We start from the raw sequence: 26943 nt of genomic DNA, 5'->3' as shown, positions 1-26943 counted from the left end.
AAGTGATAGTCAAAATGCCTTCACCTGATGCATTTTATCACTATGAGTTGCATTCACCTGTCTATTTTGGGGGGTGGAATCGCCTTGGTTAGAGTGTGGCAGGGACCGGGGCTTGGGGCAAGTGAGCTGAGAGTGAGAGTAAGGCTCACTTAGGAGGGTGGGTCCTTTCCTCCGCTCCTCCCCCCAGGGAAGTTGCCTCCATTCCCCTTGTCCTGAGGCACTACCCACAGAGCCTCAATCATGCTATGACAAGCTAGTTAATCAACACCTCCCCTCACCCCCATCACTGAGATCTGACTCTGCCCCATGCTGCTCAAACATGCACACTTAGTTTCCACCACTAGACGCTGAACATGTCACTCCCCCTGCCTGAAATGACCTTCTCCCCTACCTGTCCTTCAAGACTGAAGTTTAAATGGCACCTCAATCCTTTCTGCCTCCACAAATGCAAAATGACCTCTTTCTTCCCAACTCTAAAAGTGAGTTACTTTTACACCACTCACGGCTCTCTGCCTTAGGTCGGTTATTTGTGTATCTATTTTTCCCACTGAATTATTAAGCATCCTAAGGGTGAACCCTGTGTTTCTCTCATCTTTGAGTCATGCACAGTCCCTGGTAAAGGATAGATATACGGGCAACATCCACAGAAAGAAGGGAAGGGGCAGGGAAGGCAGGCACCTGGCTGGGAGGTATGATTTCAGATCCTGGAAGAAGCGTCCCCTAGCAAATCTCATCCATCTGGTCTGGGATGCTTGACAGTTTTGTCGAAGCCTAAGATCTGACACAGTTACAAAGGAAATCTTCAAGGGAGAGGAAACACTTTTAATCCTTACTATTCACTTGGTGTCTAGTCGTAGATTACTGTGAATGAGATTCAAATTCTTTCTGGAAATCAGGTTTTGAAAGGGAGAGAAAAGAAGGAAAGATAGAGTGCTTTCATTTGGGGCACCAAAGGAAAATGTCTCCTGTTTCATGTGGTGCCTTACACTGTGAAGAGGTCAATACATTTGGACAGTGTCAAATCGGATGCCCCCCAATAATACACAACGCCTGGCACAGACCTTCAATTACCTACTTCGCCCTGGGAGAATGGACTCTTCCTTCCCACATTTGTCTCTCATTTCATCAGAGACTTTAAATTTTTGTGGACAGGATGCTAATGTCGTTTGGGACCAAAAAAGTTATATCCAAAGCATATTCATTTATAAGGGAATAAAATACAGTACGGTTGACTTGAGTGATTTTTATAGGTCACTTTGAAAGGATTCACAAGAAATGTGGAACTAATCAGAGAAATATTGGGAATCAGCATTATTGTGGGCTAAACTTGTACCCTCCAAATTGACATGTTGAAGTCCTAGCCCCCAGTTCCACAGAATGTGACTGTGTTGGAGTCAGGGCCCATAAAGAGGTGATTAAAGGAAAATGAGATCACATGGGTGGGGCCTCATCCAATCGGACCGCTGTCCTTATAAGAATAGGAGATTAAGACAGAGCTCTCTACACACACAGAGGAAAGACCATGTGAGGACACAGCAAGAAGGTGGCCATCGGCAAGCCAAGGAGAAAGGTCTTGGGAGAAACCAAACCTGCCCGCACCTTGATCTTGGACTTCCATCCTCCAAAACTGTGAGACAACAAATGTCCGTTGTTTAAGCCACCTAGTTTGGTATTTTGTTATGGCAGCCTGAGCTGACTAATATGCTCACAAAGCCACAGATGCCAGAAATAAAGAAAATTAGGCTAAAAATGAAAGTATTTCAATAAAATCTCTCCTCGTCTCTTGTGACTGCCAAGCAGTATATCACTCTGTGGAGCTTGTGGGAAGAGGGGCCATCACTTCGATGAACGGTAAGTGACAGTGGTGACTCATCGACAATGCAGGCCCTGCCCCAAGTGAGGACAGAGAACGTATCTCCAAGGATCCCTGACAAGATGTTTAGTCACTTAGAAATTGTTAATCTAACCACTGAACAAGAATGACAGCAAAATTACTAGGAGCCCAAAACCCACACCACATTATGGCCACGGCTATTATTGATATAAAAGAACCAAGGATCTCATAACACATATAATTTGAAAAATATGATTTCTCTGGAATTTGCAAAATAACCAGTCTCAGTTTTCTTGAATGACCATTAAATGTAGAATTTTTATAGATACCACTAAGATTAAGCACCCTAATGGGCCTTTAAATTATGTTGATAATAGCACGTAATCTGTGCTAAAAGAAGCCTACAAGTTATTCCTCTAACAAACCACCTGGCTTGCTCTGTGCTAAAATCACATCATGGCCCCAGTGACATGGAGTCTCTTTTGCATCATGTCTTATCAAGTTTCCTCAATTTTGTGACTGCAGCATTTTTCCCTACAAGACTTCAGTTTTCCATCATTTGCTTGTGTGGGCTTTGGCAACTTGCAGGTGTTTGTTTAGAAAGGAGAGGCATTTCCCAAGATGACACAATAACCTGATGTTCTAAATCCTGGGAGCTTGACTCCTGCCTATTTCTAGGATACTTTATGTGATTGGCCATTACCCACCCTCTCTATCCCCATTGCTGCCACCGCTGCCCGTGACTTTGCCATTGAAGGTTGCTGAGCGCTTTCCCCAAAGAGTAGCCCAAGCCATAGAAGGGCTGTGAGGTTCACCAGCATTACTGTGTTACTTGTTGGCACCTTGGGAAATGGGTCACCTGGGAGTTGAAATTAAGAACTGAAGAGAGGCTGGTAATTCGTTCATACCCTTATGAACGCCTGCTGTGAAAGCAGCATCCGACCCCTTACCCGTGCATTATGATCATCCATGCCACCAGAGCAGATTGAAGGGCGTCTATGGACTGGCCAGCTCCATCTTTATCCATACGTTTGACAAAAATACAAATGATTTCAATTATATCTATTCAGTGAGGGATTTTAAGGCATTATGCACTCAGATTTTAACTCAACTAATAGCTTTAGAGCATCACTATTCAATATGAATATATGCAAGCCACATTTGTCATTTAAAATGTTCTAATTGCCACATATAAAATGTAAGCTGTAACAGCTAAAATTCATTTTAATAATATATTTTCTTGGGTATGTATACATTGGGTTATCATGTATTGGAAATATAATCATTTCAACATGTAGCCACTATTTTAAAAACTTTAATGATATATTTTACCTTCACTTTTTTGTATAAGTCGTCTAAATCCGATGTGTTTTCATAGTCTGTCTCAATTGGATGCTAAATTTGATTCAGAAATGCTTGGTCTGCATTTAGATTTCACAGAATTGACAGTTGAAAAAGTGGATTCATTCACACACCCGTGTTGTTCCAAAGCATGACTGTATTATTAGATTTTCAATTTAAATTTAGATTATATTAAAATTAAACTTCAGCTCATAACTATTTGGAGACTGATAATTATAATTGGGCATATGCCTAGCAGTGGTGGAAAATAAAGTTTAAAAAGGTAGCTTGGGGCAGTTCTGCTGACAGCCTCAAACAGCAAGCCAAAGAGATTGTTCTAAATGGGGAAAAAAGTTTCTGGTGAGGAGGGATGTAAGCTGTGTTTGGGGGAAGATTCACTTAGCATTGATGTAGATGATGGATGGAAAGGGTGACAGCTTGGTGGCTAAAAGAGCAACTAGCTACTGCACTAGTCCAAGCAAAATATAAGGAAAAAGTGGGGGAGGTGCTAGGAAAGGAAAGAAAATTATAAATTTACATAAGGATATCAGGTAAAGTGGGCAGGAAATCAAAGAAAGGGAGGAGTCAGAGAGTTCTGTAACAACTAAAATAAAGAAGTAAAGAGGAAGGGCTGGAGGGAGAAAAGTTATTTCTAACGTATTTGCATAGAAATGTTTAAAAAAAAGATTGGAATATATGTACATATGGGCCGGTGGTGGGAGGAGATCTTTGGGCAAACATGAAAAGAAATAAAAATCTATTTATAGAACTGTCAAATTAGCAGAACGGGCAACTTTCTTAGAAATAACGTATACTATTCCAACAGTTGGGAGGGTCTGAGTAAATTAAATTATGGTACCACTTATTAGAAAGCTATGCAGCTGTTAAAAATCATTGCTCTTGAATTATCTCAAGGGATATGGGAAATTGCTTAAGATATATTTTTAAATGAAAACCTTAAGTTTGGATAATAAGATTCCACTTTTTTTAAAAGGATATACATTTACATAATGTATAGCACAGAAAATGTGTGGAAGGACACATACCAGACATAGATTATCTCTGCAGAGTAAGACTGAAAGGGGCAAGAGCTTTTATGTTTTATACTTTGGTAGTGCTTGAACTTGCTACAGAGAACATATCATTTTTATTTTTGAAAAGGGAGACCAGAAAAATGACTGAAAGGATTTCTATCAAAAAATTATCTCTGGGTCATTTTTATTTTCTTATTACAAACTTTTTATATTTCAATATGTAATACTTCTATAGTCAGAAAAAAGTCATAAAAGAAATAATCTATAATACCAACGACACAATCAATTTTAAGTCTGTTTGCAAAGTCAAAGTTTATAGAGTTGGGTGTTTCTTTAAAGAGGTTTGGATCCAATTTCTTTTACTTCTTTGGGGCTCATGCTTACTTTTATAGCTGCTGAAGCTATTTCCACATTAAAAAAAAATGATTTCCATTCATGTGGGCAAAAAGGAAAATGGAGGCCAACCCCAAGGCAAGCCTTCCTGAGAGAAAACAAAAAGCCTCTGTAACCTGTAGAATGAAAACTTCACCAGTAGAACGTGACTCTTTTGTCGTGAATGACTTCAATTGCTGGTGAACAGAAATTTTCAATGAGAACAAAGAGCATCAGAACGATTTCAGTGCTCTGGTTGTCATTCCAGGCCAAACACACCAGTAACTTTATATTATAATGATGGGGACAAAGAACAAGGTGTTCCATTCACCGTGAGGCTCCCGCAACAAGAGGGCGCAGAGTCTTTCACTGAAGTGGAAACGAGAAGGAACTCTCAAGGAAAGCGAAAAGGGCTGCGAGCAGGTAAATCACCATCACCAGCATAAATAATGGCAGAAAATGGGTGAAGAAATGAAAAGATGCCGTCTGATCATTCACCAATGGAAAGATGTGCACTAAATCAGGGTCTTTTCTGTCTGACGCTGTTGTTTTTACCGAACAGTTAAGCACCCAAGGAAATACCAGTTGGGTCTTAAATACAATTTATAGCCGGGTTGGCCTCATTGCACCTGGCTGTGTTTTGACAGCAGGTTTCGTCAGTTTATAGCGGAGACGCTTGTCTATGCTATAAGCTGTCACTAATGCAACTAGACCTTTAGAAAAAAAGTACCGCTCAGAGGCAAATCTCTCCCTTCCACGCACCCCTCCCCCTTTTAATGAAAAGCAAAAGCCTCCTGCTGGTGGCAAAGCCTCTTCTTCTTCAGGGGAAATTAGAGCCTCCTGGGAGCAAGCGGGTCAGCCCCAGTGCTGCAGCCCGAGTGGGGTGCGCCTGCTTCTGGGCACTCGATTAAGGACTCTTTCTTTTCTCTTCCCTCGGGGCTAACTGTTGAACACAGTGGCCTTGTTGTTCTGGGCCAGGAAATGTGGGATTCTGCTCTTTGAGCTCCCAACTCTTCCCAGCTTCCAGGCCCTGCTAAGAATGTCTGGGAGCCTTGCAACAGCCTGGCCTAGGAACACAAGGCAGACGGCTTCGCGGGATACCCAGCCCTCACCTCAGCCCCTTCGGAGACCAGAAGAGCAAGGCTTGGCTATTTAGGTTCAGACAAACCTTAACTTTGTTTCCCGGGATTTTTGTACTCAGCTAGTGGCCTGGTTTGGAAGCCACTGATGTAGAAATCACAGGAGCTCATTATAATATACACGAGTTGAAAGCACTTCCTCCCAGGACCAGGTGCTGCCTTATTCCACCCATTTTGTTTTGCGTGTTTATTCTTCTTCACTGCCAGAAGGACTGGGCCAAACAAATAAGTTTTAACAAGTGACATGCATTCCTGAACCGAAGGCAATGCGTCCTTTTTAGGAATGAGCTCATGGTGGCTGGTGGCCGATATTTCCCCCCGTGTGGTAGAACAGGACAAAGATGTGAGTAGAGGGATGAAAAGGTAATGGAGAACAGCCCCTTCTGTTCCTTAATTTCATGGTTCACAGACCTTCATTGACATTCAGACACTCCCAAGGGGAAGCTCATATAACCGGTCATGAAACCAGAAACGAGCAGGCTAACAGCGCTGCTTGCCTGGGCCCGGGGCAGAGTTTCTCACCACCTTGGGGGTCCACTCCCAGACGCTAGGGCCCACTATGATGAGTCTGCAGCTGCTCCGGGGGCCAGCCCAGGCTGGGAGAGTTGCAGGCCTACAGGGTCCTTTGACCAGCCGCATCCAGGATGCCACCCTCGGACTTCTCAGGGCCCAGGCTCCAGCTAGGGTCGGCCCTCAGGGCTGCCCTTCAGGCTCCGCGAAGCACAAGACCCGGGGAGCGCGGAAGGGAGAGAAGGCTCCAGGCCGGGTGATCCCCTCGCAGCGAGGGATGCCTGGGAACCGTCTCTCCCTCAGAGTTGCCCATGGGCTGAAAGGGAGGGAGAGAAGGAAAGCTGAAGGAGGGATGGGTCCCGGTCCCCAAGACAGAGAAATGAATCTAAACTGCTCCCTCAGATGAGAAGAGCAGCCGGAGGTAGAGATGCACAGCCAGGGGAGGAAGTCGAGGGCAGCCGCACAGGGGTGATGACGGAGAAACTACGGGTACGCCCGGTCCGAGGAACGCGGCAGGCAAGCAAGCTCACGCGTACGTGGCCGCATCCAAACAGCAGAGCTCGAGGCCCGATGGCAGCATTGACCTGTTGCCGGGTGACGCCGCCCAAAGTATACGCCACGCTTTGCAAGACCTCATTTAACACTCAGTTCAGGGTCAACCAGAACGTCCACCTACAGCACCACGGTCACTAGAGGCAGAGGCCTGAGGCACACATCACCGTGCAGGCCTAAGAGGGTGGGAGACCATCATTTTCCTGACTCAGGGATATTCCAACTCAGCGAGGGGATTACTTTTGTAAGTGTATACAAATAAATCACTGTCATGATGGATACACTAAGTATGAAAAGCAAAGTACACAAGCCTTACTGTCCTCCACAGACTCTCGGGAAGCAGTTATCTTAAGCACACCTGTGGTATTCCGGAACTCTCCAGCCAGTCTTGGAAGATGTTTTCAACAGACAACTCAAGCCTTTAAAAATAAAACAACAACAACAAAAAGTAAAGGACTGAAAAAGTTACAGAGCACTTATTACACAGAATGGTTCTAACTATTGGGCACATCACCGCATCAATCTTCCAGAGGAATCGGGAGAAAGCGCAATGCTGTCGCAGGTTAAAGTGAGGAGGGGGACCCGGTCACGTTCAGTACAGCTCCTCTCCAGTCAAAGAGAGTGCACACAATGAAGTCTAAGAATCAAAGGCATACCACAATAGGTGCTTTTAATGTCTTGAGAGGAACTTCTTGGTTGGGAGTGCCATTCAGGGAGGAAGGATAGGGCATGTTCATGGGACACAGCAGGCGTGACTGCTTCCTGGAAAGAGGTGGAGTAAAGTGAAATCTGAACACTATAGCACTTAGCGCACCAAAATGAAATTCCAACTTTATGGTGACCATGGGCTACAGCAAGCAAAAATGATACAAATCATTATTGGAGCCCTGAGAGGCTCACAGCCATGGAGCACACATGGCTTCTGTTGCTTGTTTTCAAGCAGGCCTTCATTCTGCTTTTTCTGAAATATTATGATTGCTTGTTACGTCTGATCCAAAGGAAGCTGAAATCTTTTGGTTTCATGCCCTGCTGATTTAAATACTCCTTAAATGTACTAAGTGTCCAATATTTTTAGGGTCAACAGACTGTCTTCCTGAAGTTTAAGCCATTCCTCCCTGGCTTCTAGATAATTCTTGCTCATGCCTGGTCTCTCTAACCACAGAGGCCTTCCTGGAGCCTCTCCCAGGCTGTGTGTGTCATACCCACCATGCTTCCTGTCTTCTGTGGCACAGCATCCATCAACAGTTTGTGACTGCAATTTATTTGGTTACTTGACTTTTAACTGTCTCCTCACTGGCTCAAAGCTCTCTGAGACCAGGGTCCAAGTCTGTTTTACTCACTTCCCTAAACCCAGCACTTAAAACAGTTCTTGGCGTGAGGATCCCCATAGATATTTTTTATTTGCATAAATGAAAACACATTTCATTGTTGACTCAATAAAGATTATTCCTTTTTAATAATCACCTTTCCCAGTAGGGTATTCCCAAGTTGTTACGCTCTGTATTTTTTTAAAATTTTATATACTATATTACATATATGTAATATTCCCTCCTCCCTCCCTTTGGAATCGTAAAGAAGTTGTGCAAAGATACAATGCTGTCTGCATTAGTTAAGGTGCTGAAGGCCAAGTACTCCCCTCACACCTGTGCTGGTTGGGCTTTGGGCTGGACCACAGTGAGAAGGGAGGGAGGGAAGGAGGTGGGTGGGCTTGGGGAATACAGGGCTGACTGATACTGTCCCTTCCTTTGCTTCTCCACTGAGAAGCAAGTCACCTGTGTGCCTCTGTCTTCCCTGCCCAGGGCAAAAGCAAAGATTGCTAAGGGAGGCAACTGTTGCTATTTCAAAACAGAGAAAATACAAAGAGGGCAAGAAACCGGCTTGGATTCATTTTCAAGATGATGCCCACCTGTGGGACGACCAGGCAGGGAAGAGGCCAGAAGTGAATAAGGGGAAAGTGACCACCTCCCTAGGCTGTCTGCCCAGTTCCCAGGTCAGTGGAATTACTGGCTGTGTCTCTATGAAAGGCCAGGTGCCACCATCCCTGGGCTTTTCCCCACTGTTTCTTGTCATCTAACACCACCACTCTCAGTGCAGATGGCCAAGTCCCCTCTGTAGGCTGTGAGAGTGTGGAAGTGTGTGAGTGTGCTCACGTGCGTGCATGCATGCGTGCCCTCAGAGGTCTGTGTGTGAGTGTGTGTGCACGTGCACGTGGGCCGGGGATGGGGGCGACGAGAAGAGAGGAGGCATCTCTCAGAGCACCTTAAATCAAGATCGTTATTCTTTCTTGGGCTTGATTTATTTGCTTGGCCATAGAAAGAGGCGCTGGAAATGCCCTCAACTGGCATGACTGATCTGCTAGGAGGAGGAAAGTGGGGCAGAAGGGCCACTTAGAGAAATGTCCAAGGAGACTTGAGGTTGTTTTATTTTCTAGTGACATTTGTGAGGCTGGAAGGTAAGACAAATCTTGTAATTTCCACTGAAGACAATGCTCAGTGGAAGGCCTGTTCTTGTTTGGAACGAATGCAAACCTTCTGCACCTTTGCCTGGCACCCGGGTGGGAAGAGTTGCTGCCCCGGGGCTTGAGCAGCTGTGGAGGCCCTGCTGGCACTCTAAGTTGTTTGCCCTGATTCAGAAGCAAGGGTCCATTTTCTTCCCTGTCCTTCCTTCACTGGTGCTTCTATCTAAGCAGCTCATTCATCTACTTCCTTTCCAGCCAAAGAGAGACACTCCTGTGTCCAGGGCCCTGGGGCCAAAAGCCCCTGTCACCCATCCTTCAGGTGATACCCAAGTAGGCAGCAGCAAGTGTCCGACTCGGAACTGAGCTTCATTGTGCTGTGGATTCTAGGAAAACGGGCATTCTTAAACCTGCCACAACTTAAGACGGAGAATTTAAAAAGGATTTAGAAAAAAGCAGTCGTGATGATCAAAGGGCTAAGCACATTGGACCCACAGGGGAGGTCAAGGGAACTGGGAATTAAATATCCTGAAGAAGAGAAGTCTGGGGAGTGACTTCAGAGCCATTTTCAAGCGATTTTTACAAAAGATGGTGAACAGCTGTTGTGCGTGTCCATGGAGGAGTGAGTAAGAGGACAGGGACATAAATTTCCTTCAGGGAATTTTAGCTTAAAGACACTTCTTTAGCGGTGGCATGGCGGGGGGATGGCATGGAGGAGGGCGGGGGCTGGGGAGTTGAGTCCCAGCATGTTACTAACTGAGGTTCAAGTCTTCACCGGAGAAGACTGAGAACAGGCAAAAGCTTCTCTCTGCGGCAAACATTCGGTGGATGCCTACCAGGCATGAGGTTCTGTACAAGACCAATATTATTATCCCCATCTTAGAGTTGAGCAAATGAAGGTCCAAGAGACTAAGGGCCTTATGCAGGGCCTCCTAGATGGTGCTTGAAGAGCTGGGATTCAAACTTGTGTTGCCTGGCTGCAAAGCCCTCGCTTTTCTTTCTGCGTTTAATTCAGGAAATTAATCCACGATACATTGGTTCATGATTTATCATGCAGACAAGCCTGCAGGAGGAGAAGGCCTGCGCTGGCTCTCACCAACGCTGACTTCTTGTTCACATCTCTCCTGCTGAAGGTAACCTGGCCGCTGCTGCGGTTGCCCTGCGTGTCTATCCCTCAATTACAGTTCCAAAGAGATAGGGAGCATCTTAGGAGGGGCAGAAGCATGAGGACAGGAGAGTTCATTGTTTAGCTGCATCCAGGAGCAAAAGACACTCTCCTGTGAATGAAGAGAACCTGTGTTTCCAGATCGCTTTCCCCTGGAAAGGTTCAATACATCTTATAACCATTATCACTTCATTCCTCATAATATCCTCGTGAAGTGGGTGTCAGTTGTTGTGCGGCTTTTTAGCAGATGGAGAAACTGCAGTATAAGAAGACCGGTCAAAGTCAGCCCAGGCTAAAGAAAGGATCTCAGTTTCTAGACTACCAGTATCAGCACAGACATCAAACTGCACTGATGCCTGTTTACAGATTCCTAACGTGGAATGAGATGTTAAACTATGAGAGGAAGATCAAAGCACTAACTCCATCTGCCAGAAACAATTTTTTAAGGTAGTATAAGTAGCCTTACCTCCCAAGGAAATTATGGGAGACTGTTTGAAAATGCTGAACTTTCAGGAAAGAAATGGGCTGTATGTTTTATGAAAAAATATGTACATAATTTTGGCTGTTTTGATCATAATTACTGAGATGACAGTACAGGTGAATTTTTAGTTCTGAACTTGGATATACAGCAGTGGTAAAACTGAAAGCTGACTTTTTCAAATCAAGACACTCAGAGTCAAAGCCGAGGGTGAATTTTTCCCCTCTGAGATCATGTGGCTTAAATAATCACAACAGACAAGCAGAAGCATTTCCACTTCGCTGGGATCCAGAACTTACAGGAAATTACTCTTCTGCATGTCTGATCACTATGGAAATTGATTTTATACAGATAGCTAAAAGTACACAGACCCACGACTGCACGCCCTCCATCTCTGTACTAGTGAGCAGTACTTCTGCCTCATTACTGAGACCTCCTGGGTATCTGGAACAGCAGGTTGTTTTACCCTCTGGCTGGAGAGTTCCCTTGCTGTACGCCTACGTCCTGAAAGGCAACTCTGAGTTTTAGGAGTGGGGTCTCCAGACCCTGTGAGCTCTAAATGTGGTCACGTAGTTAATGTAGTTATGCTGCATGTAGTTATGCTGCATGTAGTTAATGCTGCAAGGGAGAGAATATGCTGGCCGTCCTGCACGACGCTGGCTAGAAAATTAATCTGTGTTTAAGGCTGCGAAAGTGACCAGTTGCTCCTCTCTTCGTAATATTACAGTACATGGAAACAGACCCAGGCGTGCGAGAAAGCAGTATTGCCTGTGGTGTATTGCTTCTTCGGTTGATCTCTGGGGTGGAGGGGCAAGGATGGGGAACTGACTATTAACCATATCTGCTGCTTGTGCCTATCAACTTGTTGCTGATCAGGAGAAAGGTCTTTATCACTCTTGGCTCTGTCTTCGGCCTCTTGAGATTCTAAAGATCCCGTTCTATCTGCTCCTCTAAAGGAAAGCGCAAGGCCCGGTAATGTTCCCAGGAGCTGAGAGAAGATGGAAAGAATTTGGGAAGTACAGTTCTAGATGGATGAAGGCTTTAGGAGCTTCCATGCTCAGGGTCTGAAACAGAAAATGCCCTTGTTCTGGAATGCAACTTACATTCTGTATGGGTTTTTAAATTTTAGTAATTTACATTTATAAGTTCCCTCCCTCTGTGCGGGGGAGGCAAATAGTGTATGCCTCAAAGCTTTGCACATGGTTACTTCTTTTCTTGATCAGAGCAAGTCATTTGTACTTGGGTAGATAATGAAAATTGCTGAGGTAACAGTTACAAACGAGTACTCCCTAGCTTCGTGGGGGAGGAAAAGTACTGAATTAAAACAAACACGTGAATGCGCACACACAAACAACAATAGCTGATGAGCAAAGAGAGAACCCGCAGCTGTTGATACCGCTGGAATATCAGGTGGGCAAGGCATGTTGGATAAGGTGCTGTTCTACCAGGGCAGACAGGCACCCAGGATTTGTTTGAATCTCCTTCTAAGCACTTCTAGCTTTTTCTTTCCTTGGTCTCATCAGCATTTAAACTGAAACCTCACACTGAAGATGTCTAAAACATGACTTCTCATCTCCGCTCTTCCGCTGCAAATACCCTCCCTTCCTTCCCTCGGCCCCATACTGACTCCTGAGACCACACAACTACCAGCTGGATTTCCAGGGCTTCTACACTCAGCATGTAACTAAGTGGCCAAGAGAGAAAGGTCAGGTCACGCTAGACTCCTCTTTTCAGCTTTCACAACCAATCAACCAAGTCTTAACTGCGGCACCTCCGGAATACTCCTGAGATCTGTTCATACTCTCAAAGCCCACTGCCACCATCCCACCCACGGCTCCAGCTCTGGATCTCTTGAGTGAACTACTGTACCGGTCTCTAATTGGTCTCCTGACGTCTAGTTCTCCCCACCCCCATCTATCTTCCACGCTGCCTCCCCCGAGTATCTTTCCAACATGCTGACGGCACTTCCCTACCTAAAACCTTCATAGTAGTACCTCTGGCCTGAAGGCTCGAGGCTAGGACTGCTGAACTGTTATCTCCATGCACCCAGGACTCTGAAGCTCACCAGAGAACCTCCTACCCTGAGTCATGACCTGTGTCATGTACATCTTCGTCTTCAGAAGTTGACCAGGAGCTCCCTGAGGGCTAGGCATAGAATTGATTCCTTTCTGTTACCTAGTGTCCAGCCTAAAGTCTGGTAAGGGAGGTGCTCAGTAGAGAATGCTAAAATTAATCGAAGCAAGAGAACAATGGAAACGCAGTATGACACAGACGTGCCAGCCCCAGGATCCTAACTGGCTGGTCTAAAGTGAAAGACTGTCCTGTTCAGAACAGCTCACGTGCTTCGCAGATGTGCCTGAGGATCGGTTTGCGATGGAGCCAAAGGTTGGAAGCTCCAGGGGTAGGTGTGGGGCCTTTGGAGACCTGGATAAAATTGGTACAACATGCCGCACAGGCAAAAGGGTGAACGGTCTGCTTTAATAGCTGGATTCGATTCTGAGATTAGCTGGCAGGAAAGAAGATGTTTCAGTTTCAAAATATATTCTAGTATACTTGCTGAAATACATTCACTGTAGCCATGAAATCTCCTTAACGCCTCAGGAGAATTTTAAAAAGAAGCTTAAGCCTGCTAGCTAAAAAGTGATCCTAACTGGGCGAGGCATCCTCTCAAGGGTGAAGGTTGGTGGTTGTGGCCACCATTCCACGGAGATGCTGCTCTTAACTTCCACAATCACAACAAAAGTCTCTTTGTGGGTCCACAAAAAATATTCGCAATGATAAAATCCAGGTCCCCCAGAGCCAGAGGGCTTGGGGCCATCCAAATGAACTCCATAACCTTATTAGGAAGAGGATGAAAAGAAAGAAGACCTCCAAAACTAAAAATGCACTTTGTGGCTTCCACGAAAATTGCTGTATTTGTGTCCTGAGAAGTTCTTAAGGAATGCATAGTCGTCATCACTCAGAAACAGACTTTGGTAACAGCCTAAGGAGGTAATATACAATTTCTATTCATTTTCTTTTTCCTCTTTCTGTATTAGTTCCTAAGGAAACTGCTCCATTCTATTAGAGGACCTGAAAAGTTATTTCAGGGCAAGTACAAAAGAAAAGAAAAATTCTCACAGGTAAACTGTTGTTCTTGACCTTAGGAATAATGGCTACATCTGATGTGATTTTTTACATGAAGAAAACCCATATGTTTACTTAAAAAAAAAGAAGGATGGTAAATCTGAAACATTTCAGACATTTCAAAACAAGCCACCCTAACTGTTAGAACTTTTCTGCCCTCCATTCTTTTCCACAGCAGCTGAGGCCACAGAGTGTCCTTGGCTTGCCTCCTCTACCACTTTCAGGACTCCTGACTCTGGGGCTCCCCTGCTGCGCGTGCTGGCTCCCAGAATCCACACTCCCAATATTTCTAGACCTAGTTGATCATCCCAGGACTCCTGCTGTCTGCGGAGGTCCCTCCTCTATTGAGAGAGGAAGATTAAACTTTCTAGGTTGCAACTTGCCCAACAATGGCAGAGTCATTTTTAACATTAAAAATAAAACTGGGCTCCAATAAAGATGTTAAAATAAATAAATAAATAAAACTGGGCCCTTAATTCCTAAATCGGTCCTCACCTTCTTTCTTCTGGGATGCTCTCCAACAGCATTTGAAGGAAATCCTGGAATAAGAAAAAGACAAATCATTAAAGATGTCCATCAGTAAATAACCCTGCCCAGAGTCACGCCAGGGACTGAGCGTTCCTAGCTGCTGACAGCTCACCTGCTAGGGAAGGTAGGCCGATACTGAATTATTAGGCTATATACTCAATTTATTAATTTACCAGGGCTTCAATCCAATCAGTTACAACCACAAACAAATTGAAAAAAGTAACGTTTGTTATTTTGACCTAACCCAACAGTTTATTTCATTTCATGTTTCACTATTTTCAAAAGGCTGGCCAGAGCATAAAGCGCTATCCCTCTCTACTTAACCATGCTCTACTCTTTGTGAGCTCTCCCTGGATATCCTATTACACACTGAATAATCTCAACTCTGGGAGGCTAGTAACCAACAGCTTTTTTGCATTGCTCTATAGACAATAAAGACGAAAATCAAGACAATTAATATCCCAGTGGAGGAACAAAGATGTCACAATTCCAGAAATCATTCACGGGCCCTTGCCTCCATCTGCAGCCTCTTCTGGTGCCACTGTGCAAGTCCTCAACTGTTTGATATTTAAGATGTTTCAAGAATAGATTTTTTTTTTAATCTAAAGGCATGACTTACACACAAACCCATTTTATCCTTTATTATGGAAAATTTCAAACACATTCAAAAGTAGTAAAAAAGCATAATTACCTTCACGTACCCATTATCCCACAGCCAATCTGCCCCATCCACTTACCTACCTCCTGTATTATTTAGAAGTTAATCGCAAACATTACATAATTTCACCAGTCAATGTTTCAGTAAATATCTCTAAAAGATAAGGCATCTTTTAAAACATAACCACAATACCAGAAGACCTAAAAAATATTCACACACGAATGTTCAAAATCACATTTATATTTAATTTGCAACTTGTGTGTTGTGACCAATCTTTTTACCCCATCTAACTCTGGAATCTTGATTTGGTCTCAGCTAGGTTTGTCAGATAAAACATAGGACGCTCAGCTAAATTGGGGGCATATTTACACTAAAAAGTTATTCGTTCTTTTTCTGTTATGGGGGGTGTACATTTTTATTTGCTAAATGGGTAAGTCTACTGTCAACCCTCCCTCATCTGAAGGTTTGAGAAGATACATTTTATTTATCCATACAGAACACGAAACAAACAAGAACAACGTTTAACTTTCTAGAGGCTTGATATTGAGCAATAAATAAGACCTATACATGAAGGTTTTCTTTCAATAAATTGAAAATAACCCTTCAAACTGGTCCTTTAAAGAGGGCACATGTGTAAGCCCAGATGACCAAATATGACACTGCTGAATGAGCACCCCTCCAGACTGAAACGCCCACCCCAATCAAGTCTGCAGATCCAGGGTCAGCACAGGGCTCTGATGAGATCCATTTAACTCAGAGCGTGAGGTGCCAGCAGCAGTGCAGACCGTCGTATTACAAACAGATGGAATTACATAGGAATAGAAATCTGCAAACAATTTGTATGACAAGGGTGTTCTTTTACTATCATGGCATTAAGCACAGCCATCACTACATTGGTGAAGCCAGCCATCACTTCCTATGTGTTTATGGGTGGCTAGGTCCATCTCTTCCAGAGGCAAAAATCTTTCTATTAAGAGCAGTAGTGAAAGATTTATTTCTTGCAACTTCTGTTCTTCTAAGACTCTACTTGCCTATTGCTGCTTCACCCGAAATAAACAATACAAATACAACAAAACTAACATTAAAAACATGTACCAGTCCATGCACCCCAATGTTCATAGCAGCACTATTTACAATAGCCAAGATATGGAAGCGACCTAAGTGACCATGGATGCATAAAGTATTACTCAGCCATAAAAAAGAATAAAATAATGCCATTTGCAGCAACATGGATGGACCTAGAGATGATCATACTAAGTGAAGTAAGTCATACAGAGACAAGTATCATATGATATCACTTACATGTGGAATCTAAAAAAATAATACAAATGAAATTATTTACAAAACAGAAACAGACTCACAGACACAGAAAACAAACTTACGGTTACCAAAGGGGAAGTGGGGGAGGGATAAATTAGGAGTGGGATTATCAGATACATACTACTATGTTACACACTACTATATCTAAAATAGATAAACAACAAGGCTCTACTATATGGTACAGGGAACTATATTCAATATCTTGTAGTAATTTATGATGTTAAAGAATCTGAAAAAGAATATCTGAATCACTTTGCAGTACACACCAGAAACTAATACAACATTGTAAATAAACCATAGTTCAATTAAAAAAAAAAAAAACATGTATCAGTCAAAATGGAAGGGGACAACCCCAAATAGAATAATGCACCTGCAGTGGGTATATTGGAAAAAATATCAAAGGAAACAAAAGCAATATTTAGAATGCAAAAAAGTATTTTTGACTGAGGTTCTTAGAGTCATTATTTTTATTATTTTAATAATTATTTTGTAAAAAAAAGTTGAATTAGAAATTAATTTTTCATAATCTATTATTAGATTACTTTGCAGATATTTCATTGGCTTAATGACAGAATTCTTGCTTCTTAAAAATCCAAGTACTGTAATTATAATTTCTTATAATTTTACTTCATTATCTCCTTACAGTCCATATCAACTTATCCCACATTTGTCCAGTAATTTATGCCCAATTATGTGGGGGGAAAATTACATTAACTCAATGGCAAGGGGGAGAATTTAATTGCATGAGAAGCAGGAAATCCAGAGTTAACCTTAATTCTGCCCTTTTGCATTTTCCAATTACAATTGGATCTTTCTTTACAAAACTGCAGGGCGCAATGTTTCAGATTTTGTGTGAATACAAGAAAACTGCAGGAAGTCCCCAAGAAGCCCTGCTTCATTTTTTAAGAAAGATAACTGTCCCACTTCTTAGCAGGTGGCCATCTGCCTCTTCCTGTCTCAGAGCTGAGACCTGCAGGACACACAGCAGCTAGCTGAAGGCTACCAACCAATGCTGAGGATGATGGGTCTAAGGGATCACCCTAGGTCACAAAAAACCAATACCTCAAGCATCTCTAAGACACGATGCCTGTATTTCCACAGGCTATGGGAATGTCTGTCTACAGTGCTAGACATTCTTCTCTGTCCCATGCTACATCCAATCCAAGAAGACACTTGGTCTCATCCAGGCAGTCTTTGTATCATCGGTGGAATCAACTCAACTGGCCCTTTGTATTCCTTTCATAGACATACTCTTAACCACAAAACGCTAGTTTTCCTGGTTCTAGTCATAAACTGGCATATACTCCTGGAGTGGATTCATCATAGAAGTCTTTCCCCATTCTCCACAACAGAATGTTATAAAAAGAAAGATGTCTCTTATGATCATTCCTTCCCTTACCACCTCTTTTCAATTTTCATCTGTCTTCACTCTTCCCTTCAGCATGTTGGCACTTTTATAAAAACAACTTACAAATATCAATTGGACAAGGAGGGTTTTCTTTCAAGGCTGATTCTAGGATCACCGACAGGATCTAAGACACTGACTTGATCTAGGATCACTGACAAAGTCAGCTAGCAACAAATACTAGGGGTCCCAGTTTCTCACCACTAGAGTATGCCTGAAAAAAATTAAAGCCAAAGACAAAAACAACAACAACAATCCTGCCGTTTTGACAGTGGGTCGGGGTGAAATTTTATCTGGATCCCTGACAATTATTACAAGCCCACACTCTGGTCGAAAAACACATTCCTTGGGAATTTTTTTTTTCATTTATTATTCTCCTAATAATCTATATACTAATCAGGTCAGTCCCAGACAGCTTATTTTGATTATCACCTAACAACACTAAATAAAGCATTACAATTAAAAAAAAACTACACCGATTTTGGCACATGATGAACTTGGTAATTAATTTTTAGTCCTGGTGAAAGTATTCAACAAAAAGCAGGTGCATGTAGAGTCTACTGGATAAACTGACACTGGCTTGATAATTACACAGGATTAGGGATTTCTGTCAGACGTTTTATGAGTAATTACTATGGTCATAGGGAAGGGGGAGGTAGGAGAGGCAAAACAAATAATCAAAATATTGAAATAAGGACAGTGTTGGCAGCATAAGAACTGAAAAGGAATGAAATGGTCAGGAATAAGTTATTGTTAAGTTCAAGAGAGCAATTTTAGTTGGGAGGTAGAAAGATGATAATTCTGAAATACTGGGCAGATGGGGTATTCGGAAAGAAAAGGATTCAAAAGTAAATTGGAAGAAGAAGAAACTGAGGAACTTCTGAGTAAAGAAACTGAATCATGGTCTTCCTCATCAATAACTAACTAGCAATATAAACAAAAAGACAATCCATTAAAAAAAGTTAGCAAAAACTTCACCAGCAGCGTCCAAACACGGAAAGAATACAGCTTGTGGCATAAACTTCAAAGAGACAACTAAAGAAGAAACATAAGATTCCAACACAGCCTCCAACCCTCCCTGTGTACCACCCCCTCCCTCATGCTTAGCAGGAGTGGTACTGGTGAATTGCCCAAACCCCACAAATTCTCACAAATACCCACACATTTGGAAAGAAACAGGAATATCTTTATTTTTCCTCTCTTTTTGACTGTGAAGGGACTGAAAAATGTTTGCTCAAGTGAGATGAGCAAAACCTGGGAAATAAACAACTGAGGATGACACTTTCATGAACTGTACAGGATCTAGGGCTCCAAGCTGAATTGGAAGAACAGTATTAATTGAGAGAGTACCTGCAATGGAAAAAAGTGGCACCCAAATTAGGTGAAGAGAATCTTGGCTGGGAACCTTTAACAAAATTTCAAGAGTTAGTGGAGCCAAATTCTTACAACAAAGGCTGTATACAGCTCCAGAGGAGCTCTTCCCCTCCACCTTCTCCATGCATAATATCCAAACTTCAAACCGTAGCTCAGAGGGGAAGAAAAACACTCCTAAGACAAGTTACAAAAGAAATCAAGGATAACGTTCCAATACATATGAGAATAAACAGAAGGTCAGGACAGTGCAACTCATGCTGAGAATGAGCCAGAAAAAAAGTATGGCAACTATGCAAACTAATACAACAAAAACCCACCGAAAGAGAGAGACAGAAACAAGAAGCATAGCGTAAAAGACAAAGAATCCAGTCTTGAAGAAAACATAATCCAAGGCACAGAAGAAAATTCTTCACGAATGCTTTACACTAAAATATAAATTAAAAGAAAATAATAAGAACATAAATTCAGTAAAATGAAAGCTCAGACAAGATGACAAAACAACTAAATGAGAGGAAGAGATTTCAAAGCAAAGGGAATAAATTAGGAACCAAAATAATACCACTATACAAGCATTAATAAAACAGAAACATCAAGGAAAAGAACAGCTGTTAAAGAAAAAAAATTATAATTTTATAATAATAACATTAATAATAAAAAATAATATTGCTTGAGATAAACATATACTATAAAGAACAAAAAGGCAAAAGCGACTAGAAAATAACAAGTACAAAGGACAAAGATCACATAACATACAGATAACCAGTAACCTTGATATTCAGAATCCTGCAAGGGAAAAAAAAAAAAAATGAATGTGTTCAAACATACAATTAAGACAATTTTACTGAAAGAAGGGAGAATAGCTTCTGAGTCTAAAAATGCACAGTGTTTTCCAGGAAAAAATACTGATGCAGACTCATGGACACCAAGCCACTTTTGATTAAATTACTAAACATCAATGGTAAAGAATTCTTCTGTCATCTGAGTGGTATAAAGAGGAAAAAATAGACTGACTTCAAAAGTTTCAACAGCAGTATTTAATGCCAGAAGGCAGTTGAGCAATAGCCACAAAGTTCCGAGGAAATGAAAGCATGACCCAAGAATATTATACGCAGACAGTTTGTAATTCAAATATAAAGGCAACAGGCAAACATTCTCAAGCAACTTGAACATCAATTTGCTAACAAAATTTAGCCAAAGAAGAGTTGAATCAAAATAAAGCATTCATGAATACAGAAGCGTGGTAAAATGACTGTTAGTGAATACCGAAATCCTTTACATACAGAGCTAGGACTATGCAATGTGAAAATTATATTGTAGTAACAGCACACACTATAAATGATATAAACCTCTTAACTATGGAAAGATATTAATTAAGAACAATCTAGAATTGGGGGAAAAGTAGTTGAAGTACATAACTACTGGTTTCCTCATCTTTTACATAAGAGAAAAAACTGATGCTTTCTAAAAATAAGATATATATCTAAAGAGAAAAAAACTAACAATTTCAATCTCTTAAAGATTTTCTGTAATTGAAGAATCTTTTAGGAAATGATCTCTCTTATATTTATCTGAAGTTCAAGAAAGTCTTTTATATTCACCTTAGTTTCTTTTTCATGTGTTAAATCCAAGTAAAATAAAATTTAAAACATTTCATTAAAAAGCACATATAATATAATCATATTTTTAGAAAATTATTTCTAAATATGTCTTTGTATCTATACATGTGTGTACAATCAAACACACATACATATGTACTATATACCCATATACACATAGATACGTGTATACATATCATATATAATACATAGAAAGAGAGAAAGAAACGGACTGCAATTTCTTAGAATGATGTTCACCTAATGTTAATTATAGGTAATTATGGATGGTGAGATTTTGAATGATATTTTATATCCTTCTTTGTACTTTTCTGTACTGCTTATTACATTTTTTTATAATGAGTATGTGTCAGTCGAAAAAGCAATAATTTCCAAACTTGCTATGGGACTGGCAGAAGGACGACTGGATATTCACATGCAAAAGAATGAAGCTGAACCATCTACCTCACACTATATACAAAAATTAACTCAAAATGAGTAAGAGACCTAAATATAAAAGCGAAAATACAAAGCCCTTAGAACAAAACATAGGAGTAACTTTTAATTAGGCAAGAAGATATTTGCAAATCATATATCTGATAAGGGACTTGAATCTAGAATATATAAATTACTCTTATAACTCAATAAAAGACAACCCAAATAAAAAATCAGCAAAGGATCTCAATAGACGTTTCTCCAAAAAATATATACAAATGTCCAATAAGTCCATGAAAAAATCCTCAGCATAGTTACCAGAAAAATGCAAATTAAAACCACAATGAGGGCTTCCCTGGTGGCGCAGTGGTTGAGAGTCCACCTGCCGATGCAGGGGACACGGGTTCATGCCCCGGTCCAGGAAGATCCCACATGCCACGGAGCGGCTGGGCCCGTGAGCCATGGCCGCTGAGCCTGTGCGTCCGGAGCCTGTGCTCCGCAACGGGAGAGGCCACAACAGTGAGAGGCCCACGTACCGCAAAAAAAAAAAAAAAAAAAAAAAAAACCACAGTGAGGTACCACTCACACTCACTATGATGGCTATTATCAAAAAACCCAAAACAACAAGTGTTGGTGAGGATGTGGAGAAACTGGAACCCTTGTGCACTGCTGGTGAGAATGTAAAATGGTGCAGCCCTTGTGGAAAACAATATGGCAGTTGCTCAAAAAATTGAATACCACATAATCTAGCAATTCCACTTCTAGGTATATATTCAAAAGAATTGAAAGCAGGGACTCAAACAGATGTTTGTACACTAATGTTCACAGCAACATTACTCACAAGGGCCAAGAGGTGTAAATAACGCAAGTGCTCATTAATGGATGAATCGATAAACCAAATGTGGAATATGCATACAAAGAAATATTGATAGGAAGGAAGGAAGGGAATTCCCTGGTGGTCCAGTGGTTAGGACTCTGCACTTTCAGTGCTGAGGGTTCAATCCCTGGTCGGGGAACTAAGATCCCACAAGCTGTGTGGTGCAGCCAAAATAAATAAATAAAAATAAAAAGGAAGGAAATTCTGATACATGCTATAACATGGATGAAGCTTGAAGACATTTTGCTAAGTGAAACAAGCCAGATACAAAAGGACAAATATTGTATTGTTCCATTCGCGTGAGGTACCTAGAGGAGTCAAACTCAGAGACAGAAAATAGAATGGTGGTTGCCAGGGGCTGAAGGGAGGAAAGGGTGTGGAGTCATTGTTTAATGGATACAAGTTTCATCTGGGGAAGATTGAAATGTTCTGGAGATGCATGGTGGTGACAGTTGCACAACGATGTCAGTGTATTGATACTTAATGCACTAACTATGCACTTAAAAATGGTTAAAACGGTAAATTTTCTTATGTGTATTTCATCACAGTGTAAAAGGTTAAAAGGTAAAATTAAAAAAGAGAAATGAGGTACTGATACATGCTACAACAGGAACCTTGAAGACATTATGCGAAGTGAAAGAAGCCAGTCCCAAAAGGCCGCGTATCATATGACTCCATTTATACGGAATGTCCAGAACAGGCAAATCCATAGAAAGTAGGTTAGTGGTTGCCTACGGCTGGTGGGAGGTGGAAATGGAGCAGCGACTGCTAATGGGTGTGGGGTTTCTTTGGGGGGTGATGAAAATGTTCTGGACTTAGAGAGCAGTCACGGTTGCCCAACGTTGTGAATACACTAAAAACCACTGACTTGTACACTTTAAAAGGGTGAAATTTATGGTGCGTGAATTATATGTCAATAAAGCTGTTATGAAAAAACAATAAAGCTATAATTCAGAAGAGTTTAACAAAAGTAAAACTGAACAATTTGGTGGAGGGAGCACTAAGTGTTCCATGGGAAGCGGGTAGCAGAGCCTCAGAAGTCACAGTAAACCCAACACTCCTTCAGTGCGGCAGTTTCTTGGTGAGAAGTGGTTTGGGCTATTCAGTCAACTGATCATATAAGACTCCTGAGCCAGTTTTCAAGCTGCCTTTCCAAATACAGGTTTAGGAATACTGCTCCTCCCCTCAACCAAAGAATAAGAAGAGGGTAGAGACACGGAACAGGTATCTGGTTTTGTTACACTCACGCTAGTCCTTGCACATATGTTCAGATTATACACGTACATCCTTTACATCTAACATTGTCCACAGTCTGACTTCAAAACTGTATATGAGCACAACTGTCAAAAATCAAAAATACACATCAGTCCAATCTGCGCTGGGACTGCATCCTTTATTCTCTATCAGCTACGAGCACTGTTTTCAGAGCCTCTCCCTCTTTGTTAACTTTCTTGTTATGTGCAGCTTGGCCTCACGCCCGTATAAACTGACAGAGTCTCTCTCCGACAGTTTTGTGGCCAGACTGTCTGAATATTTCAGTGTATCTTGTCTTTAATCTATTTGTTTATCAAATATATATGGTGTACGTACTGTGTGCGAATCATATACTAAGTACTGGTGAAATAAAGTACTAGTACTTCGTACTGGTGTGGCCTTGTTGAGCTTATACACAGAATGGAGGAGAGAGAAAAGAAACAAATGGACCCGTAAAGGAAAATATAATTGCGAAGAACGGTGATGGCAGGGAAGGCAATGAAAAAGGCAAAGGTTAGAGAAGAACTGGGTGAATGTATATCTGCTCAGCTGGAGTGACTCTGAGATTGTGGCACTGACACTGAGACAAAGGACAAGCAGCCAACCTTGCAAAGCTCATTCCAGGTGGAGGGGAGAGCAGGATTGTTTCGTTTTTGTTTTCCAGGTCACTTAAGGTGCAACTACCCACATCACTGTGCACAGGACAGCTTTGGGTTACAGTCTGTCCTAAACTACGGGGAGATCACCCTCCCGGAAACAACACTTCCCTGTGTCCACTTCATTAACTTCCTATCTTTCCTATTGTATTAAAACAAAAATCTTTTCCCTGCTTTTTTTTTCTTCTTTTGCGGTGCGCGGGCCTCTCACTGTTGTGGCCTCTCCCGTTGCGGAGCACAGGCTCCGGACGCGCAGGCTCAGCGGCCATGACTCACGGGCCCAGCCGCTCCGCGGCATGTGGGATCTTCCCGGACCGGGGCACGAACCCGTGTCCCCTGCATCGGCAGGCGGACTCTCAACCACTGCGCCACCAGGGAAGCCCTCCCTACTTTTTAACATTCACATCATCTAGTCGCCGCAAGCTACACCTCCTCCAATTGTATATCATGGACTCACAAGGACTTATAAATTACCTGGGAGAGAATCAGCTGCCCATGAAATGTGTGCACAAACTTTCTTAAAAATGAAAAATAGGTGTCATCTCCAAGTCTTCTGGCAAGGAACCGGAGAAGGAAATAGCCCTAAAAGAAAGGAAGAAGAAAAAAAAAGATACTTATCATGTGTTCATCAGAAAAATGCTTACAAAGTCAACTCTAACCTACTCACCAGCACCTTATGCTCATCTAGAAAGTTTGGCCTGACCTGTCCCAGGTAGCCCTTTATATTCTTACCAGTAAGGTCGAGTCTGGTACTTAAGGATCAACTGCTCTGCTTTCAACTGATCTACTAATGGTATCACCATCTTGTTTATCCTTGGCTTACATGAAGCCTGGAGGTCCATCATGGACCAAAAGGGAAGAGAGGCCCAGCTCCTCTCTCCCTCAGCTATCAGGAAAGGCCTTTACAACGTAGAATACTTTTTAAAATCACTCCTATCTTCTAGGTGGAACCTGACAGCAATTTTAAGATTCTGCTCTTCAAAGCTGACATGAGGCAGGGAGAAGGGAGGTACGGGGAAGGGGACAGTTCGGCTTCCTTTGATTCATGCCTCATTATCTGGGTATGAAATGCTTTAACTATTGGACAATCAGAATCTGCTCAGTCAAGTGTCATTACAATGTTGATGATTTTTTTTTGCTTTGCCCCAACCACGTTACTAACCTTCACTGTTTGCTTTGCCCCAACCACGTTACTAACCTTCACTGTTTATATGTAAGATCTAAAAAGTGCTGCGCCATAATAACTGGCTTCTGCCACTCAGATGTGCTTACCTTTAAATAATGAACCTGCATGAAGACCTTATCCGGATTGAGCCCGTGTTTGATGACAGAAGATCCTGAGTCACTCACGTGGCCAGTTTTCTCTTTATTGGGTCTAAAATGATGCAGTAAAATTTCCTTTAAGTATAGCATATTCTTAACTAATTAGACCATAAAATCGCCTTATTTCTTATTTTCAGAGTTGCCCAACAGCGTCTTAATTCTATTCAATAGTACCAGGTATAATTTAAAACGGTTTACGTTATAAATGCATATACTGAACAGGGAGGGATTTATATCTGGGTTGGCAACCTGAGGTTGGCTACTGGCAGTATTCTACATCATCTTATCCAAGATTAAATCTTGCCAGACCCTCAAGGAATCTCAGCTCCAACATGAATTATTTAAGAAACTATACACTTTTCTTTTGGTGGGAATGTTGGACTGGGAAATGCAATGGAAAATGTAGCTTTACTTGGAAGAGTAAAGAACTTATATCTTTTCCAAAAAATTCTGAAAGCCCCAATGTTATCTACTTCTCTTGACTTGCATTTAGTAATTAAGGCTCCTTTAAGAAATATTCATACTCTAAAGCCATTTTAGAGCCACAGAAACAAAACAAGAAAAGTCACAGAGGCCTATGTTTTTAGAACAGGTAGAGACATTAGTAATCACATACTTCAACCTCCTCATCTCACAAATGAGGGAAACAGGCACACAGAAATTAAGTCTGTATCCAAGGTCTCACAGCTTGTTTTGATTCATGGTGACATTAAGGATTGAAACCAATGATGTCTCCTTATTATCTATCAGTGGTTTCCATTATGCTCTATGGTTTTAAATATTTTTAAAAATTCCCTTAATAAAATATAATTGTGTTACAGTGACAATTCAACAACTAACTAAATTCAAAGTAAGTGACAAGGTATTTACAGCTTTTAGCTCTTCGAAAACCAGTCACTTATTGGACAGACATTGAAGAGCATGTGCTGGGGTGAGGGGAAGGCAAGGGCTGACAGAAGAGCTGGCACATCAGAAAGGCAAGGGGTTATTTTTATTTATATATATATATTTAAATATTTTTTTGATGTGGACCATTTTTAAAGTCTTTATTGAATTCGTTACAATATTGCTTCTGTTTTATGTTTTGGTTTTTTGGCCGCTTGGCATGTGGGGATCTTAGCTCCCCAACCAGGGATCGAACCCGTACCCGCTACACTGGAAGATGAAGTCTTAACCACTGGACCACCAGGGAAGTCCACATTTTTATTTAGATATTTATTTTTTGTTGCTGCTGTTTTTAAACTTACTTGAGGTATAGTTGATTTACAATGTTGTGTTAATTTCTGCTGTACAGAAAGTGATTCAGTTATACACATATATACATTCTTTTTCATATTCTTTTCCACTATGGTTTATTACAGTATATTGAATATAGCCCCCAATGCTATACAGTAGGACCTTGTTGTTTATCCATTCTATATATAATAGTTTGCATCTGCTAACCCCAAACTCCCAATCCATTTGTTCCCCTTCCCCCCCCCCCTTGGCAACCACAAGTCTGTTCTCTACGTCTGT

At 41.7% G+C, this 26943-nt stretch overlaps 1 protein-coding gene across 1 annotated transcript in view; it reads right to left on the bottom strand.

Moving 5' to 3' along the window:
- AOPEP (aminopeptidase O (putative)) overlaps window positions 1–26943 on the bottom strand; it is a 357455-nt gene that overhangs the window by 98698 nt on the left and 231814 nt on the right. Inside the window, exons 8-11 of the mRNA XM_024753805.1 lie at window positions 25378–25480; window positions 24580–24687; window positions 14502–14545; window positions 7141–7201 (exon numbers count right to left, since the gene is read on the bottom strand). Of these exons, the coding sequence (XP_024609573.1) occupies window positions 7141–7201; window positions 14502–14545; window positions 24580–24687; window positions 25378–25480 (316 nt within the window). The remainder of the gene's footprint in view (window positions 1–7140; window positions 7202–14501; window positions 14546–24579; window positions 24688–25377; window positions 25481–26943) is intronic.

This window comes from Neophocaena asiaeorientalis, unplaced genomic scaffold, assembly GCF_003031525.2.
Source record: "Neophocaena asiaeorientalis asiaeorientalis breed wild unplaced genomic scaffold, Neophocaena_asiaeorientalis_V1.1 scaffold220, whole genome shotgun sequence".
Taxonomy (NCBI): Eukaryota; Metazoa; Chordata; class Mammalia; order Artiodactyla; family Phocoenidae; genus Neophocaena; species Neophocaena asiaeorientalis.
Note: the sequence above shows the minus strand (reverse complement) of the source record. Positions and strands in the feature narration are given on the sequence as shown.